This window comes from Canis lupus, chromosome 4, assembly GCF_048164855.1.
Source record: "Canis lupus baileyi chromosome 4, mCanLup2.hap1, whole genome shotgun sequence".
In the NCBI taxonomy this organism is placed as follows: Eukaryota; Metazoa; Chordata; class Mammalia; order Carnivora; family Canidae; genus Canis; species Canis lupus.
The window spans coordinates 67720081-67738982 of record NC_132841.1 but is presented as its reverse complement, the minus strand read 5'-3'; the positions used below and the strand labels follow the sequence as shown (position 1 = coordinate 67738982).

Genomic DNA, 18902 nt, shown 5'->3' with positions numbered 1-18902 from the left:
TATAGAGTTTCTTCCCCCAAGAAGCTGACCAAACAGCAGAAAAGATAGCAATTCAAACAGCCCTAATAAATGCCACAAGAAGGCCAGCATGGTCCAAAGGAGAACTGGAACATACAGCAAGGAAAGGTAGGTCACAGCTGATTGAAATGAGTGAATGCCTTAAGGAGATGGTAGCATTTTTGGTGGGTCCTAAAATGGGCTTACTTCAAAAACGATTATGATGAGTTACATGGAACACTTAAATGTGCTAATTGGATAGAACCAGCAATTCAAAAGGCCATTTTCAATATCCCTATGTGTTGTTATTAATGTCAAGGAAAGCTTACTGAGTGGTCAGAAGTTAAAAATTTAACATATATATATATATAAACATATATATGAATAAATAATATACATATTAATAATATATATAGTGTGAAATTAATGAGCTAAAAAACATAAGAAAATGACATTTTAAAAAAAGCATTTTGATGAGCAATATTTTCTCATAAGACCAGTTTAAAACCCTAAAATTTTAGCTTTGTAATTTAGTTCACTGCTCTTATTTTAAAATTGGGGGGGGGGGGAAGCGTGGGGGGGGTGTAAGTTTGGGAAGATGAATCAACCTTCCCAGATGACTAACTGCAGACAGCCGACTCCACCCCACATTTCCTACTTTCATCTAGTTCTCTGGCCACCATGCTAAACTACCTTTCAAATAATCAAAGTATGGATTATCCTATTACAAGTCTACATCTATCTGCTTGCCAAATTTCGGATTTCACAGGAAACGAAATTAATAAAAATACATCTCTCCTCTCCCACTCAAATAAAGTAGATAGGGCAAAGTTGGCAGTGGGTAGTACACTTTCAAGCGGTTATTGGCCAAAATTTTATAATTGAGCTAATTAATATTTTTGAGCACTTACTTTATGCCAGGAAGTGCTTTCAGCACCTTTTAAAATGCATCAACTCCTTTGATGATCACAGCAGCCCCATGAGGTTAGGCATTATTCTTCATGGCTATTTTACAGATACGCAAGCAAGTGGAGGCAAGTACACTTACAAACTTGCCCAAGATCACCCAAGTTGGTAAACAAAAGGGTTGGGGGGGAGGGGGGGGGCTTGAATCCGCGCAGACCCTATGCCCTTAACCATTAAGTCACCAAGATAAAGCTTTGTAGATGGGGGCCCAGCTCCACTGGGTGATCCGGTGATCCGGCCTGCAGAGCCGGCAGCCTATTCACGCTTGCATCTCCGCCAGCCACGTGGCACAGTCCCTGGTACCTTCCAAGCCTGCTCCGTAGGTAGGCTTACTCCAATACACATGGCTTATTATTTATTTAATAGGGCTGACTCACTGACCAAAACTTAAAGCCAGGGGCACCTGGGTGGCTCGGATCTTGAGTGCAGGGTCCTGGGGTCCGGCCCGCCTGGGCCCCCCGCTGGACGGGCAGCCTGCTTCTCCCTCTCCAACGACTGCGCTCTCCGGCTCGCCCTCTCTCAAATAAATAAAATCTTTAAAACAACCGAAAGCCAATGTGACGTATTCTTTGCCTGGGGAAATCCTCATGGACCCGGCAGCCACTGGGAGTCTGGGGGTCGAGTCCCGTCCGAGAAACCAGAGAACCTGTCTCAGGAGCACCGGAAGTGAGGGGGGCGCGGGCCCGGGAGCGAGGGGACAACAGGAAGTGCAGCACAGGCCCAGGCACAGGCAGGGCCCGGAGACAGGCCGGCCCGCTGGGGTGGGGAGGACTGGCTTCCGGGGAGGGACAGCTTGTGGGGCGGACCGGGCCCGGGAGGAAGCGACGCTCGGGACTGCGGGGACGCTTGGGAGCGGCGGCAAGTACGCTCCGGACTTCTTGTCGGTGGGTTCGAAGTTCCCACTTTGTCCTTGGAAATTCTTTTCTTCAAGCGTCCTCACAGTCTCCTAGCCCCGGCGGGGTTCTGAGCCAGCCGCTGCCCTCGGGCCCCGCGGTGCACATCCCGCCGAGAGTGGGGCTCCCCTGGCCCCCCGGACGCGGGTGGGCGACGCAGGGCCCGGGGCTTGGGACTGAGCGCGAATTCACGGAGGGCGGCGGGGAGGGGCGGGAACGGGGGCCCGCGGGGCGCCGGCGAGCGGGGAGCGGGGAGCCGGGAGGGAGCCGGGGAGGCCCAGGTGCTACCCCGCGGAAGAGCGAGGAAGACGCGGCTGGCGCCCACCCAGGCGAAGGTCGGTGCTGGGCCACGAAGGTCACTAGGCCGTCCCTGCTTCTCACCAAGGAGTTGGACCAGCCCCGAATCACCCCCTCGTCTCCGAGGTTCACGGACCAGGAAGGCCACGTCCGCTGCGAGAGAACTTGACCAAGGAAGCTGGAAGGGAAGGAACGGAGGATAAGAAGACACCCAGGGGTGGACCAGCGGGCTTTGCAGCCTGTGACAGACGCCTGCGCAACGGAAAGCGCAGCAACAGCCAGTGGAGTATTAGCGATGGTTTTATGAAGAAAGACCCTCCGGAGAGTCTCGTTAGAGGAGAGGAGTTGGGAGAAAACCAAGCTGAAATGAAAATGAATTCAATTCAAGGGGATCCCCGGGGGGTGAGATCCTGGAGTCCCGGGATCAAGTCCCACGAGTCCCACGTCGGGCTCCCTGCATGCAACCTGCTTCTCCCTCTGCCTGTGTCTCTGCCTCTCTCTCTCTCTCTCTGTGTCTCATGAAAAAAATAAAATCTTTAAAAATAAAAGAATGCTCTGGCTTAATTTTTTTTTTTAAATGAATTCCATTCAAGAGCTGGCATCTGAGACAGAACCGTCGTAAAACCCTTTTTACTTAAAATGTTAGGAACTGAAAAGAAAAAAAGTCGAGAGGGGAAATTTTGCACTACTTCAGATTATCCTATAGTTCTGTTAAAGAGTAACAACTTCTCAAGTAGTGATGATTTTTGAATTTTACGCGATAGGAATTTTGCTGTATGTATCATGGGATGCAATTAAAGCCATTCACCTGTCTGGAAGATCAAGTTGTGGCTTCTTAAGGGATTTTGTAGAGCGTTTTACTTGAATGTGTGATGGAGAATAATAATATAGTAAACTGAAAAATACAGCTAAAATTCGTTCACTTAAAAACTGCTAATAGTTGTTGATGTCATAGAACATCAAAAAGAGAAAGGAAATGAGATTTCTTTGTGAAATAACAGATGACCAAGCAATGTCTGTTTTGGTGTACCTCATTTTAAAGAAGAATGTGACCCCTGAAATTACTTTAGGAATTGTACTTGCCTTTTTCTTTGGACTAGCTGCCACTACCACTTTCACGCACCAGGCATTGACACTTGATCTTTCCCAATCTAGGATGCCTAAATTTCAAATTTATATTTTCTTCTTCCAATTTGCTTGTGAAAAGCCTAAAGACAAGTGTCTCATACTTTTAGATTGTGTTAATCCTAATTCTTCTAGACCCTCTCCTAGCCCCAAATATAAAATCTGGTAGTTTTGTGAAAGTCAATTTGTTTGTTCATCCTGACTGGATGAGTTTGCCTCTGGAATTCTGTAGAATTTCTTATGATTGGTTCCATAGGACTGAAACTCATTTTTCATTTCAACAGTTAGCTGGCTATTCCCAAAGGAATTTGGGGGGCAGGAGGACACAATTCAGTCCACAGCAATAAGCACGCTTCCAGGAAATCCAGCAAAAAGTATCTGTGGCATTATAGCTAACAAACATTTTAAACATCTTAAATTGAGAAGACCTGTATTTTAAAGTCACACAATCAGATTTAACAACACACCAGATTTTAAGTCCAGTTATACTGATGGCATAGAGATGAGTTGAACGATGGCATAGTTGTTTGGATTTTTTTAATTTTATTCACGAGAGACACAGAGGCAGAGACACAGGCAGAGGGAGAAGCGGGCTCCCCTGGCGGGGGGGGCTGATGTGGGAGTCAATCCCAGGATCACACACCCTGAGCTGAAGACAGACGCTCAACCACTGAGCCACCCAGGGATCCCATGATGGCATAGTTTTTTGTGTAATAGGAACAAATAATTTCTACATATGCATATAACATTGCACTAATTTTAGATTTGTTTAGAGAAAACTTGACTGGGGTGGTATGGAGAGGAAGGAATAGGGAAGGTTTAATGCATTTGTCTGCTATTAATAATGAGTATACAGAAATTTTCAGAGTGCAATGGAGCTCAAGTAGGTACTCTATGGGTGGAATACAGAAACTTTAGTATTTGAGTTCTTACCACTATTGTGGTGCTTTAGCTTTTGTTTATTTCATCCATTTCTAACCCTATTTATTCTTCACTAGTTTAGACATGAATCAAAGCAGCGAAGGATGTATGAAAAAGATTAGCAGTGTGAATCTTGACAAACTTATACATGACTTCTCACAGATAGAAAAGGTATGTAAAGATATAAAACAGTTACAGTAAAAAAGGAAAAGTGAAACAGCTTTTACCAGTGGAAAGAGCTGGGAAGAAAGAAAAATGTACCAAAAAATAATCAAGGTAAAAATAATGGAAATCTATTTTGCTAAGCCCTTTTTCATTTTTAAAATCCATATTTGAAATATTTCATTTTGGATCTTTGTACTACTATATCAAAATGTTTCTGGGACAAGGAAACAGTGGATATACTTTGGCTGAAGTTAAAAGAAAAATACATCCTTAATGTTCAAAATGTCCATAAACCCAGGAATCTTTTAGTAAGAATTGAAATATTCGTACTCAATCCTCAACATCTTACCATTATGACTCATATTTTTTTTTTACTCTGTCCTATTCTGTTCCCTTTTCCTTCTCTTTTTGCCTAAAAACAGACCCATTTGAAGTCCCCCCCCCAACTCTGGACAAATTACATGATAGACCAAACCCACAAGTATGTATTAGTGTTTTCCCCCCTTGTCTGCCTTGGAGATGAATAGGAATAGCTGTTGAGAAGATGTAGGTGGGTAAATGAAAGATTTGTGGAGTGGGTTTGTGAAGCAAAAATGGGAAGGGAAATAATACCTACCTCTCTTTAACATTTTTCTCCATTCCTTCTTTTCCTCTGTACGGTATAGTATGGCCATAATAAGAAAATTTCATGACGATGGGTATTTGGAGGTAACATTATGAACTTTTTTAAAGCAATGAACCTCAGTTTTCTTAACCAAATGACTCTTATTAAATAATAGAGAATAGAGAAAGAAATAAGCATTAGTGGTAGGAGAGGAATTGGTGCAAAGTTTTTGGAGATTATTCAGAAATATCTACTTTAAATATTTTAAATAAATATTAATTTTTTGTGATGTGATAATGGTATTGTGATTATATTAAACATTTTATCTCATATCTCTTAGAGATACATGTAGATGGTGATATTTATGGATGAATTAGTATAATGTCAGGGAGTTGCTTTGAGATAAATTCAGAAGCAGAATAAGGAAGTGGGTAGAGATAGAGATGATACAATTAATTTTTGAAGCTGTTCAAAAGGCATATGGCAGCTATTATACTATGCAGAAAGATACCAAAAAGATGTGTGAAGAATGCTTATTTATCATTCGTAATAGCTGAAAAGTGGAAACGCAAATTCTCAATAGGGAGACTAGTTAAATAAATTACAGTATACCCATAAATGAAACTCAGTGGAGCTCTTAAAAAGAATGAAGTAGTCCTACATGTGCTTATATGACATCATCCCCAAGATAACAGTTCTAAACGGAATATCCAAGGTGCAGAACAGAGTATAATATGATCTTTTCCTATAGTTGATAGTCATAAAATATTTTGGAAATATATAAAAGGAATTGTTAACCATAGGACTGAGAGTTGAATAGTTGGAAAGAAGGGGATTCAAGTTAGGTCATATTTTTTATTTTCATAACTCTTTATAGGTCTGTTTTATATTTTTGCCATGTTACTTTTAAAATTAAAATAATTTAGGAAGTTGACTTACATAAAATACATGCCAGACTTAGTATTAGACTTTTAGGTATTAAATGGTTTATGTTTTCATTAGTCTTCATTTCAATAGATTAAAAAAATCAAAATAGCAGTGTTACTTTGGTAATGATGTATATTATTTCTTCTACAGAAAATGATAGAAACCAGTGGAAAGAATAATATACTAGATATGCAGTTGGAAAAAACTAACTATTTGTTAAAAGTAATGCAAACAAAGGAAGTCTCAATTAAAGAAGGTTAGTACTTTTGCTGCCTAAAGTAATACTAATTCTAATGAGAGTGTTTTTTGATACAACAGTGATTAGTATTATACCATACATTTGTAAAATATTTTAAATTCGTGTAGAACTTTCCGGGTTATTATTTCATTTTATCCTTATATAACCCTGGTAGACAGAGAAGACTGGTATTACTAATCTACCTCAGTAATGAAGAAACATAGGATGAAATAAGCTAATCTGTCTGAGGCCACTAAACTAAGAAATGGCAAATCCAAGGCTCAGTCCAGGCCTTCAAAACCATGGGAAAAACTAGTAGTTGAATTTCTGCCTCATAATTACACCAAAAGAAATTTCAATGGGTCCTAGTCTGAAGCTCTCCTCTCACTTCTGAGATAGCCAGGCCATGTGTGCCTCTCATCTCCCAGCAGCCATACTGGCCTCACTTGTGGTCTATTCTTCTTTGCCCACCTGCTGGCCTGCTGGGACCCTGAGAGCCTGGGCTCTTTGCAGGGTAGGTGCTGCTCTTTGAGAATGTCGCATTGCTTTGAGGCACAGTGGTCTGGAACTACACACAGACAAATGAGCTTCAGCTGTACCTCCAGCCCCAGGGCCCGGTAGTGCTTGGCTTTCCCATGTAACCAGTTCAGTGCATCTGGATGGAGTCAAGAGAACCTGAATTCCCTCAGGTTCACCATGAAGTTCCTGGTGTGCCCTGACAGTGTGACTGTGCCTGACATTGAAACCCTGCTGTCCTGGGCCCAGCTGTACCTTGGATGCCCCTCGTACTCCTGCTGCTTGGGAGGTCACAGTGCTATATCCTCTTGGGGAGAGGGGTGGTTTCCATGATGGAGTTTTCTCTTAAATTTGCATGGAGGAAAGCCTGATGTTTAGGAATGTTCCCCAGGATGGGCACTGACTCTGTTCATCCCAACCACCCTTTTTCCCAGACCAACACTCCTCACTAATCAGTGCCCTATGTCAGGAGAGGTGGAAAATCCAAACATATACAGATATTTCCTTGCTATGTCAATTCAGAGGACCAAAAAACAATAGGGGCAGTAGCAAAAAGAACCCAGATCTTGGTTTCTAATACTATTTTACAATAGAAGGAAGCAGGGCTCCTTAGAGAAATGGCTGATTCTAGGACTAGGGCAGGAAATATATTGAGATGAGCCTGAAGCATCTTGTAGTACCACAAAGCAGGAAAATGCTCAAAAAGATAAAACACTCTACAATGATGGGGATATGTCAAAGGGACACTAGAGCGAACTGAAAGGGTTCTCTATGGCCAAAGCTAGAACAATTTGATCAACAAACTAAATAGTAATATTGGGTTGTAACCCAAAGTATATAATAAATATCTGTGAGCCCATACTGATAAGGATAAATAAATAAGTAAATGAGAAGATACCTCTTTTCTGCAGAATTCCAAATAACTTATGTAAATGGTTTTCCCTCAAGGAGGTAAGTCATAATGCCCCACTCATGAAGAGTGGGTTGTGTATAGTGATTTCCTTCACTGTGTGAAATATACAAAGTGGAAAATGGGGTGGTGGAGAATAACTATACAGTGGAGAAACCTGACATGTGTCACTAAAGGCAAGCAATCAAGGTCAACTTGATGTCATGTTGATAGTATGTACCTTTGATATGATATGATACACATGATACTTCACGTCTGTGATCTTCCTCCCAAAAACCCATTGCCCTGTCTAATTATGAGGTAAGCAAAAGACAAATCCCCATAAAGGGACATTCTACAAAATACCTGACCAGCACTCTGCAAAACTATCAAGGGCATCAAAAACAAGAAAACTCTGAGAAACTATCACAGCCAAGAGGACCCTAAGAAGACAAAATGAGTAAATGTGATGTGGTATTTGTGAATGAGATCCTGGAATAGAAAAGGAACATAACATAAAAAAATAAAAATAAAAAAAATAAAAAAAACTAAGGAAATCTGAATAAAGCATAAATTTTAGTTAATAATGTATCAACACTGGTTCATCAATTGTAACAAACATACCATACTAATATTAGATGTTAATAGGGTAAACTCAGTGTAGGATATTTGGCAGTTATCTGTAATACCTTCCTGATTGTTCTATTCATCTAAAACTATAGTTTATCATAAAGGTGAAAAAATGAAACCACAGAAAAAAATAGAAGATAATATGGGTTTTTGTGGATTTTTTTGTGTGTGTTTGTTTTTTAGTACAGATAAGGCCTTTCCAAATGTGACATTCATCAATAGGAACCTGATTAAATGAATTATGACATATTTATTTAATGAAATACTAAGGAGCGATAAAAAGAATAAAATAGCTCCATGTGATATAGAATAATCTCCAAGATACAGTAAATGAAAATAACAGTGTTCACAACAGTATGCTATCATTTTTATAAAAATATTTTTGCATACACAGAACATCTTCTCCCTCATACATTTGTATATCTCTGGAAAGATAAACAGCATCAGCATCCTGGTAATAGTGTTTGCTTTGGGGGAAGGGAAACTGGTCTAGGGGCAGAGATTGGAGAGATAATCATTTTTTACTATTTTATTGTGTTTAATGTGTATTTATTATTTGAGAAAATAATCAAATGCTTTTTAAAAATCGAGTTTTACTTATTCTCAATCTAATGTCCTTTTTACTGGATAATACACAGCAGAAGTAAAAGAACTAATGGGAATGACAGCTTAGAGAGTCAAGTATGTACTAATTCATTTAGAGAGGTAGAACGAACTACATATATGATTGGATTTGCTCAACAATAAAGAACAAGACCATGATATTGTATTGGCTACATTTGATATAAGATAAAGAATTTCTGTGTCAGTTCAAGATGATAATAATATTAGTATTGAGGGCCAAGCGCTAAAAAAAGCCTTTTCATGCATAATTGTATTCAACATTTCCAAGTGCTTTGTGAAATAGATGTCAATACTCAAATTGCTAGTTAATGGTAGAGCCTAAATTTGAGCTCAAAATAATCATTTATTTACTCAATTATACAATATAAAAAGTAGCTTAATATTCTGAACTCTAACTTTTAAGATTTGGAAAGGATAGTATTCATTGTAAAGTCCAATAGAAATGGCGTGGGAAAAGATTTACACAGAATTAAAAACCTTATTCTAAAATAATGAGCAGTATCCTATCGTATGAACGATTTTTTATTGAACCAGTTTCCTTTGGGGAAAAAGAAAGTGTTGAGAGAGCCACCTTGTGTTCATATTTTGAAAATATGCATTTTTTAAAAATTCTGTATACTTTCAGTTTCAGGGCTCTGTTTTCAATTTGCTGATTACAGTTGATTCTTGAACAATACAGGTTTGAACTCCATGACACTTATATGTGCGTGTTTTTTCATAAATACAGTGCAATACTGTAAAGGTATTTTCTCTTCCTTGTGATTTTCCTAATAACATTTTCTTTTCTCTAGCTTACTTTATTATAAGAATATAGGCTATAATACATAACATAAAATATGTGTTAATGGACTTTGTTATTAGGAAGGTTCTGGCCAACAGTAGGCTTAGTATTAGTAGTTAAGTTTCTGAACTTTATTTTTGTCTTAAACTAAACTTTACATCCAATGTGGGGCTCAAACGTATGACCCTGAGAGCAAGAGTCACATGCTCTACAAACTGAGGCAGCCAGGTACCCTAGTAGTTAAATTTTTGAAGAGTCAAAAGTTACACGCAGATTTTCGATTGCTCAGGAGTTAGCATCGCTAGCCCCCATGTTACTCATGGGGCAACTATACTGAGATAGCTTCAGCTACCATATTTCACAAATTGCTGGATTTATTCCTCTAAAAGGCACAAAGAGAAGAGATGGTAGAGTCTATGCCTCCTTAATTTTTTTAAAGATACTAAGTACTCCCTATACTCATGGTGGGGTTCACACTTAACAACCCAAGATCAAGAGTCACATGCTCCACTGACTGAGCCAGCCAGGCATCCCCTTACTTTTCTAATTGTAGCAGCTAACATAGTAACATGTGAAGTAGGCAATGTCAAATATAAGTTAACCATCATTCTATTACTGGGGAATACCGAAAAAGAATAAAAATGGAGGGTGGTGAGATTTTTGAGTGGGTGGTGGGGATGGTAGAGGAGATACACAGTGGAGAGAAAAACCACAATAGTAGAATTTTGTATCTGCATAAAGCTTTTAACTTCTACAAAATACTTTCATTAGTTGAAGAAAGTATGTGAAGACTCAGTGCAGGACCTCTAACTGAAGGCAAAGTTTTGCATTCTCCCCTCACAGTATTGGTTCTTTCCTTTAGTCAATAAATAAAAATATTTCTGAACACCTATGAAACAGTCACCATATTAAGTATAAGAAATATCAAAATTAATAAGATATGATCTTTACTTGAAAGAGTTCACCATCTAGTGGGAGAAGCCACAAATAACTAAAATGAAATGTGAGAAATGGAAAGAAGAGATATATACAAATTGTTGAGAGGAGAGAAATAAAAACAGTAACAATGTTGAATATTTGTGAGTAAATTTAGAAAGTGTTGTGTTCTCTCACTCATTTGGGGAATATAAAAAAAATAGTGAAAAGGAATAAAGGGGAAAGGAGAGAAAATGAGTGAAAATATCAGTGAGGATGACAGAACATGAGAGACTCCTAACTCTGGGAAACAAACAAGGGACAGTGGAAGGGGTGGGTGGGGGTTGGAGTGACTGGGTGACGGGCACTGAGGGGGGCACTTGATGGGAGGAGCCCTGGGTGATATGCTATGTGTTGGCAAATTGAGCTCCAATTTAAAAAAAAGTATTGTTTTCTCGTTTGCTTGTCAGAACAGCCTTATTATATATGAAAACAGTCTTACATGTGAGGAAGGATAGGTATTACCCATACTTTTTTATTTTGCAGATGAAGAATATAAAGCTCAAATAGGTTAAGTTACTTGTCCATTGTCATAGCTAGAGAGTGAAAAAGAGGAAACTTTATTCTAGTCCCTCAGACTCCAAGTTTCATGGTTTCATCAAAATATCATATAATTAATTCCTGAGAAAGTATTGAATAGCAGATTAACAGCAGTATTTGAAATGAGAAAAACCTATGTTCAAGTCCATACCTTCCATTTACTAAATCCGGAATCCCGGGCAAGTGACCAAACCCCTTTGGATGACTGCCCCCTTTGTAAAATCAGGCTAATAATACCAACTTCTCAGCAACCCTTTGAATACTAATTGGGGTAATGTTTATAATGCACTTAGTATAGTGCCTGGCAGAGTAAATGTTCAATAAATGGTATTATTATTATACATAGATAAGTTTTTATTATTTGATACAAATATGGTATTTAATATTTAACCATCAAAACAGATGTTCAATTAGAATGAAAGCCAGTCAATATGTCATACTAGTGCATCCTGGCTAAATATCTATCTTGGGCCTTTAAAACTGAAAAAAAGAGAAGAACAAGGCTCCATATTACTAGCTATTAAGCCAAGCACATAAAGGTGAAGTTGTCCTAATAAAAAAAAGAAGAAAAAAGGTGAAATTGTCCTTAAATTTTACAAGTTTTAATATTTTAAAATTATTCTTTTGTGACATTTTCATCACTATATATTTGCCTAGTATAATTGTAAGCTTAAACTAGTGCAACCTGTGCTCCCTAACCTTCTAGTAAAAATGCAACAGCAATAACCATCAGCAAGAGTCTTTCTCTAATACTGTTTCTACCCTCTCTCCAGGGCCTCCAACCTACTCATATTACTCTAAAGGAGTGCTCCTTAGCTGGTCTTCTTTGTGGTAATAAAGTAGTTAAATCATAGACTTTATTGCTGGACTGCTAAGGCTCCAATTGTAGCTCTACCACTTATTAGTTATAAATGTGATCTTGGGCAATTTACTAAATTTCTGTGTGTCAGTTTCCAAATATATAAAATGAAGCAAACACTAGAACCTACATAATAGGGTTAGGAGGGATAAATTATTCAATATTTGCAAAGCACTTAGAATACAAATATATGTTATTTTCAGACCAGAGCTTTTCCACTTACCCCTTCTTGCTTCAGTTTACTAGAATATTACCTGTCAATCAATGACTTGGCAAATGTTTATGGAATGCCACTACTCTAAATATTAGGGAGAAATGGTGAACAAACAGAAAATAGCCCCTGATATCCTGGAGCTTACAGCCAAGTGGACTGCTTGGATTACAGAAATTTCCATCTGTGTTGCTACTGACCAAAGGTTTAGCTACTACAAGTTATAACCAAGAATATAATGAAAGCTAATATTCACATATCAGGGGATAAATGCTTGGAATGCAGGCACCCAAACATGCCCAAGTGTGCCTTCCATCTAGGGAAACTATTGCTAAAGCATGTGGAGCGGGAGATCCCTCCTATGCTGAATTTATTGTGCGTAGAAAACTCATGACCAAATCCCAGAATGCATTTGATTTCAAGGGTAATTAAAAAGTACTTATTACATTATTTACTCTGAGATAGGTGGTTGTTTTATTAAGCTCTCATAATTGTTAATTAAGTATTTTATTTAAGTCTTTCAACTTTGAGAGAATAGTTCCAAAATGAAAACAAATAATTTTTGAATAAATATGTCTTTCATATTTTAGAATGTGCTACTCTTCATAGTATGATAAAAGGGCTACAACAGACCATTGAGTCTCAACATAATTTGAAAGGTAAGTTAGAAAAAAATCTTTAAAATTATGTAATATCTGAGTATCTTTAAAAATAGTTTTTACATCATTAACAGTAAGTTTCTTTTAAATCTGGTCTAACATTCATCTGCTAACACCAGGACTCCTCACTACCAAATCCTACTTTCCTAAATTATTATGAAGTAAGAAATACCACTGAATGGAACAATTCAGTCATATTCTGACAGGGACATCAGAGAATGTTTTATAATAGGCCATAATTCTCTTTATTATTTCAAAAGTTTAGAAATATATTTATTCTTGGGAGTACTCTTGGTCTTTAATGTCCTTCTGTTCAGTTTTGAAGGGTAGTTATCTACTAGTAGTTACATGATGAATAAATACACTATTCAAACTGCAGTGATAGTTTAATTTTTTATCATAAACTGAGGCTATGTTTGTGTAAATGAAGCAAACACCTTCAGCTTACCTTATTTTTGCTAGTCATGCTAACCCATATGTGCCTATTCATTGACAAAATGGACAAAGCAACCAAGTGTTTTGTCCTGTTCTGACTTAGCTACAGTGCACTGTTTATGGGATTTTCCTCTACTATATTGTAGATTAGATGAAATTGCCTTCAAAGTCCCTCCCAACATAAAACACCAAATAAGAATGTTTAATTTTAGCCCTCTATTTCTATCATAAAGAAAGTACTTTACAAGTGTAGGTGAAACATAATAATGATCTTACATACCATTTATTTACTTTGGCATAATATTCCTTATTGTCTTTATAATATTCTCATTGAAATCTATCTTTAAGAATTACTATTAGTTCTTACTCCCCCTCCCATTGCCTTACCCTAAGATATTTCTTCAAGTGTTGATGAAACAAATATAAAAATATATTAAAAGACTTCACATTTACATTGTCAAACAGTATCTGCAGTACAGAACAGAAAGGATTCTTTTTACCAACAATACACCACTAAAAGCTGTTCTAGAGATCAAGAAGGGTAATAGATAGAGAATACCATCTCCAATGCCTTTTATTTATTTATTTATTTTTGGCTTAGTCCTGCAGACTTCTGACCCTTATGTCCCATAGATTTTTCACTTTTCTTGGCTCTAGCAGTCTGTTCATTGTTTTCAGCCTTTGAATGCCATCACACGCCTGGTTTGAGCTCTCATTTTGCCATCTCAATGCTGATGGTTCAGAACAACTTTTCCCTTCTCTGTGACTAAATATACCTAACTGCACTTAAAAATTTGTGAATGTTCATTATCCTTACAATCCTCTTATTCTAGGAGCCAAATGGTATTTAACTTGGTTCTTCCCAAGATTTTGTTCAAATAAAACATCGGTCAGATATTAAAGTTATTTTGAAGTCCCAGGAAGTTAATGTTAAAATATTCATTACTGAATTATAGTTATTTTTTGTAAAAAAGATGTATTGACCAGTGGTCAAGGATACAATCTTTTCACAGATATAATATCCAGTCTTTGAAGTAATGTGTGTTTGGAGTTTAAAGCATGGATATAGGTCCTTAGAAATAGAGTATGATTCATCACAACATATCAAAATGATAGGGATTTCTCCTATCTTATATTACTGTATATTATATGCTAGTTTAGGAGAACCCCAGTAATTCATTGTATGACAGATAGTATCATTCTTCCATCTAACCTGTGGTTAATTACTATCAGGGCAAAGAAAACAAGATTCAGAGATTTTTGTTCATGGAAAGAGAATTCAGGAATTTAATTTAGGAATTCAAACACATGGTCAGAATGTCATGGAGAAGAGAAACATTAAATCAGCTGTAAACACAAAGCACCTCTAAAATCAGTAGAATTCAAGCTTATTTTTGCCAATTATCTCTAGATAATTTCTTACAATTTAATATTGCTTTTTTTTCCTGTCTGAACTAAACCTGAATTACTTGAATTTATTTAGACCTTTATACTCTATCAGGGTAAGTTTTCAAAAAGATTTTATTATGTATAGTATAACTTTACTATACAGAATCAATCAATCATAGTAAGCAAAATGATTAATCAAAATTGATCACTCACTATAATGTTTTTAAAAAGATAATAGCTATAAAAGAATTATCTGAGAAAGGAAGCTAATCAATGATTAGTTTACTCCTAAAGAAAAAATTATTGCTCAAATTGAAAGTAGTTTGAAAATTTTAAAAATATATGACACAAAAAATATTTCAATTTATTGGAAAAAGAATGGCATGTTAACATACGGTACTGGCACGACTAGCTTTCCATCTAGGAGAAAAGAAAGTTGGACTCTTTCCCACTGCATTAGAAATAAATTCCAGATGGATAAGACTTCAATGTAAAAAAGAGCAATAAAAACTTAAAATTCAGGATAGAACACTAGCTGTATGCAGGATTCAACCTAGAGTTGTGAGGTATCTTTTTAACCAATATGGAAACCTCAGATACTATATAAAGAAATAAAGACTTAAATGACTTTCTTAACAACAACACAACAAAAGTACAAACAACAGGAACACCTGGGTGGTGCAGTCAGGTAAGCCTCTGACTCAGTTTCAGCTCAGAGCATGATCTCAGAGTCTGGAGATTGAGCCCTCCACTAGGCTCAGTGCTCAGAGTAAAGTAGGCTTGAGTTTCTCTCTCCCTCTCCCTCTGCCCTTCCTTCCTGCATGCACATGCACTCCCTCTCTCTCTAAAATAAATAAATAAATCCTTTTAAAAAGTACAAACAACAATAAAACAATTTTTCATGTTATTTTGTCACACAAAAGTAAAAAAACAAGTAATTCATTTGAAAAAGTGTTTTCAAATACCAATGTAGGTTTTTAAAAAATTTTATTTAAATTCAATTTAGGTCACATATACTGTGTTATTAGTATACATTGGTAGGTTTATATACTACCACAAAGTGGGATTTATCTCAAGTATGCAAGACTGGTTCAACATTCAAAAATCCATTAATTAAAAAAAAAAATCCATTAATTTAATCCGGAGTACCAACAGACTGAAAAGATGATCTTATTAGTAGATGCAGAAAAACTATTTAACAAGATCCAACACCCGTTCATGATTTAAAAAAAAAAAAAATCTCAGTAAACTAGGAATAGAGGGCATGTACTCAACTTAATTTAAAAAAAAAAAATCTATAAAAGCCTACAGCTAATACCATACTTAGTGGTGAGAAATTAGAGGCTTCCCACTAAGATCAGAAATGAGGCAAAATAGCCTCTCTCACCATTCCTTTTCAATATTGAACTAGAAGTTCTAGTTAATGCAATAAGACAAGAAAAGGAAATAAAAGGTATACAGATTGGAAAGGAAGAAACAAAACTGTCTTTGTTCATAGATGACATCATCTATGTAGACAATCCCAATATTTGGGGAAAAAAAAAAGAAAAACCTGGAACTAATAACCAATTACAGCAAGGTTGCAGTATACAAAGTCCATATACAAAAATCAATTGCTTTCCAATATACAGCAATGAAATTTGAAGTTAAAACACAATGCTATATACATTGACAGCCCCAAAATGAAATATTTAGATATACATATAACAAAATATGTATACGATCTATATAAGGAAAACAAACAAAAAAAAATCTGATGAAGTAAATCAAAAAAGAACTAAATAAATGGAGAAATAGTCTATGTTCATGGATAGGAAGACTCAATATTGTCAAGATGTCAGTTCTTCCCAACTTGATCTATAAATTTAGTATGATCCCAATCAAAATTCTGGCAAGTTATTTTATGGATATTGACAACTGATTCTAAATAATTCAGAACTAGAAATATTGTTATCCTGGTCTAGTGTCTGATTCAGCCTTGTCACTTGTCCCAGTTAGTCACTGAACTCAAGCCCTGGACTCTATTTCACAATGGTTTTGAATTACAATCTGGGTGCACCATGCTACTCCTGGCCTAATTTTAGCTCTGAGCACCTTTTATGTCTGTCTTACATACAGATCCTAGCTTTGTTTTGAATCCTCATCACACCTATATCAGAATGGGCTCTTTCCTGGTCTAAGTATATCTGCTTTTCCCTAAAATGCCTAGAAGTTAACAAGAATGAGTACAAAAACTTGTCAAGCACCGCTCCTTCTTTATTATCCTGAGTCAGGAGATGATTTTTGGTTATACACAAAAAGATACCAACTATGGTAGGTCTGAAACAACAGAGCAAATTAAAGATGCAAAACATTAATACATTTCATTCATTTTTTTTCTTATTTAAGTTTTACATGAAAAGACATTAAGTGAATTTAACTATGCTCTCAATAATGTTGCTATAGGATAAAACCTTCCTCCATTTTTAGCTTAGATATCTAGCTTAAAATATCACTTATCTTCTCTTCTGGCAGTGGTTTTATTTCCCTTACCCATTCTGTAATACCAATTAGACTAATCCTCAAATATGGATCAATCTAACCATACACCTGCTTTATTTATAATGTTACAGTTACTGAAGGCTATTGGTAAAAAGTCATATTAATTAAAAAATGCTACGTACTAGGATGCCATCTGGTGATTTTTACACAGGTGAAAATGAACAACTAAAAAGAAATGCTGATCTTATGAAAGAAAAGTTAAAATCTTATGAACAGGTGAGTTTATGTATTTTTATAATCAATGAAATTCCTGTAGAGCATTTGTCTTCTCAAATTAGAAAACAAGGGGAGTTGTTCTCATTTAGGAAGACAGCCAAAATTTGGAGAGGAAATAGATATGTATATATGTGTGCCAGGATTTTTTTTTATGATAGGCACACAGTGAGAGAGAGAGAGAGAGAGAGGCAGAGACACAGGCAGAGGGAGAAGCAGGCTCCATGCACCGGGAGCCCAACGTGGGACTCGATCTCGGATCTCCAGGATCGCGCCCCGGATCTCCAGGCGCCAAACCGCTGCACCACCCAGGGATCCCTGTGCGAGGATTTTTTAAGAAATAAGAGTTTGAAGGATTCTGGTCTCTTTGCGGACTATAATACACTAATATATCACTTACATTACTTTTTCTTTTCAAAAAGGGAAATGCAACTCTTTTGTTACATGTTTTTAAATTACATTAATAGAATTTTTACTGTAGCGTATACCCTATTTTTTTCAAAGATTTTATTTTTAGTAATCTCTACACCCAGTGTGGGGCTCAAATCCACAACACCCAGATCAAGAATCAGCATGCTCCACTGACTGAGCCAGCCAGGCACCCCTAGAGTATATTCTATTAACACTTTTAAACTTTTTATTATAGAATAAATAAATCTTTAATCTTTCTAATTTGAGTAATCCATTGCAATTTATCACATCATCCAAATGAAGGGAGATTTTTATGTGTATCACCAATTATTTTATCTCCCAAAGGCTAGCATACTCTCTGTTACTTTTTCTTTTCTTCTGTAGAAATGGCATATGGCAGCAATTATAAAACAGATAACACAATGCCTAGAACATAAAAAGTACTGAGTAAATATCAGTTCCCCCTGCCCTTTGTGAGGCATATTATGATCATTTTTTTCATCTCCCAAGAGCCAATATGTCAAACTCTGACAGACCTAAGATTTCTAAAACTCAAATTGGATCTGTATCAGCCTGAGAACTCCAGCTTGAAGGATCATTTCCAAATTCAACATGCTCCCTCACTTGAGATAATTTAAATATCTATGGAATATATCCCACCCTTTATTTTTCCTTTCCTTTATGCCTTTCTTTTTCTTTCCCATTCTTTTCATACTTGCCTTTAAAGCTCAACTATATATAGTTGAGGGTATATATATTCTGGGGCAGAAAGAGAAATGGGAGAAATTTTTGCCTTTCTCTTCTAAAATATTAAGCCATAGAATGTTGCTTTGCCTAGGGTACTATAGTTTTCAAAGTGGTGGAAATTAAAGAGAAAACACTATAATCCAAGATTCAGAAATTCTTAATTAGCAGCTGTTCAAAGCAAGCTAAAAATAACCTCAATCCAATGAGAAGTCTCTGATACAAAATGTCCAGGCACATCTAAAACATATGGAGAACTGTTCTCTAGGAAAAAACTCAAGAGGTACTGAATGGCCTTATTTTTAAGTCTGGAAGAGGTTTTGTAACTTGTATATAGAAGATCCTTAAGTAT

The 18902-nt window shown here is 36.7% G+C and overlaps 1 protein-coding gene and 2 long non-coding RNA genes across 6 annotated transcripts in view; 2 read left to right on the top strand and 1 right to left on the bottom strand.

Moving 5' to 3' along the window:
- The window catches only part of LOC140632584 (uncharacterized), a 57870-nt gene extending 55623 nt beyond the window's left edge, over positions 1 to 2247 (bottom strand). Inside the window, exon 1 of one of the 2 annotated variants that reach the window (XR_012030185.1) lies at positions 1345 to 2247. This is a non-coding gene — a long non-coding RNA (uncharacterized lncRNA). Of the gene's footprint in view, positions 1 to 908; positions 1088 to 1344 lie in introns of those variants that run through there. The other variant, XR_012030187.1, reaches the window with a different exon arrangement.
- Positions 1526 to 2717, top strand: LOC140632581 (uncharacterized). The gene is made up of 2 exons (XR_012030179.1): positions 1526 to 1847; positions 2242 to 2717. It is a non-coding gene; the product is annotated as an uncharacterized lncRNA (long non-coding RNA).
- A 1133-nt stretch (positions 2718 to 3850) lies between these two features.
- The window catches only part of CCDC152 (coiled-coil domain containing 152), a 32006-nt gene continuing 16954 nt past the window's right edge, over positions 3851 to 18902 (top strand). For all 3 annotated transcript variants that reach the window (XR_012030176.1, XM_072824743.1, XM_072824742.1), the window contains exons 1-4: positions 3851 to 4370; positions 6046 to 6151; positions 12749 to 12817; positions 17334 to 17398. Coding sequence is in view for 2 of the 3 variants with exons in the window: in XM_072824743.1 (XP_072680844.1) it covers positions 4284 to 4370; positions 6046 to 6151; positions 12749 to 12817; positions 17334 to 17398 (327 nt within the window). In the remaining variant the exon portion in view is untranslated. The remainder of the gene's footprint in view (positions 4371 to 6045; positions 6152 to 12748; positions 12818 to 17333; positions 17399 to 18902) is intronic.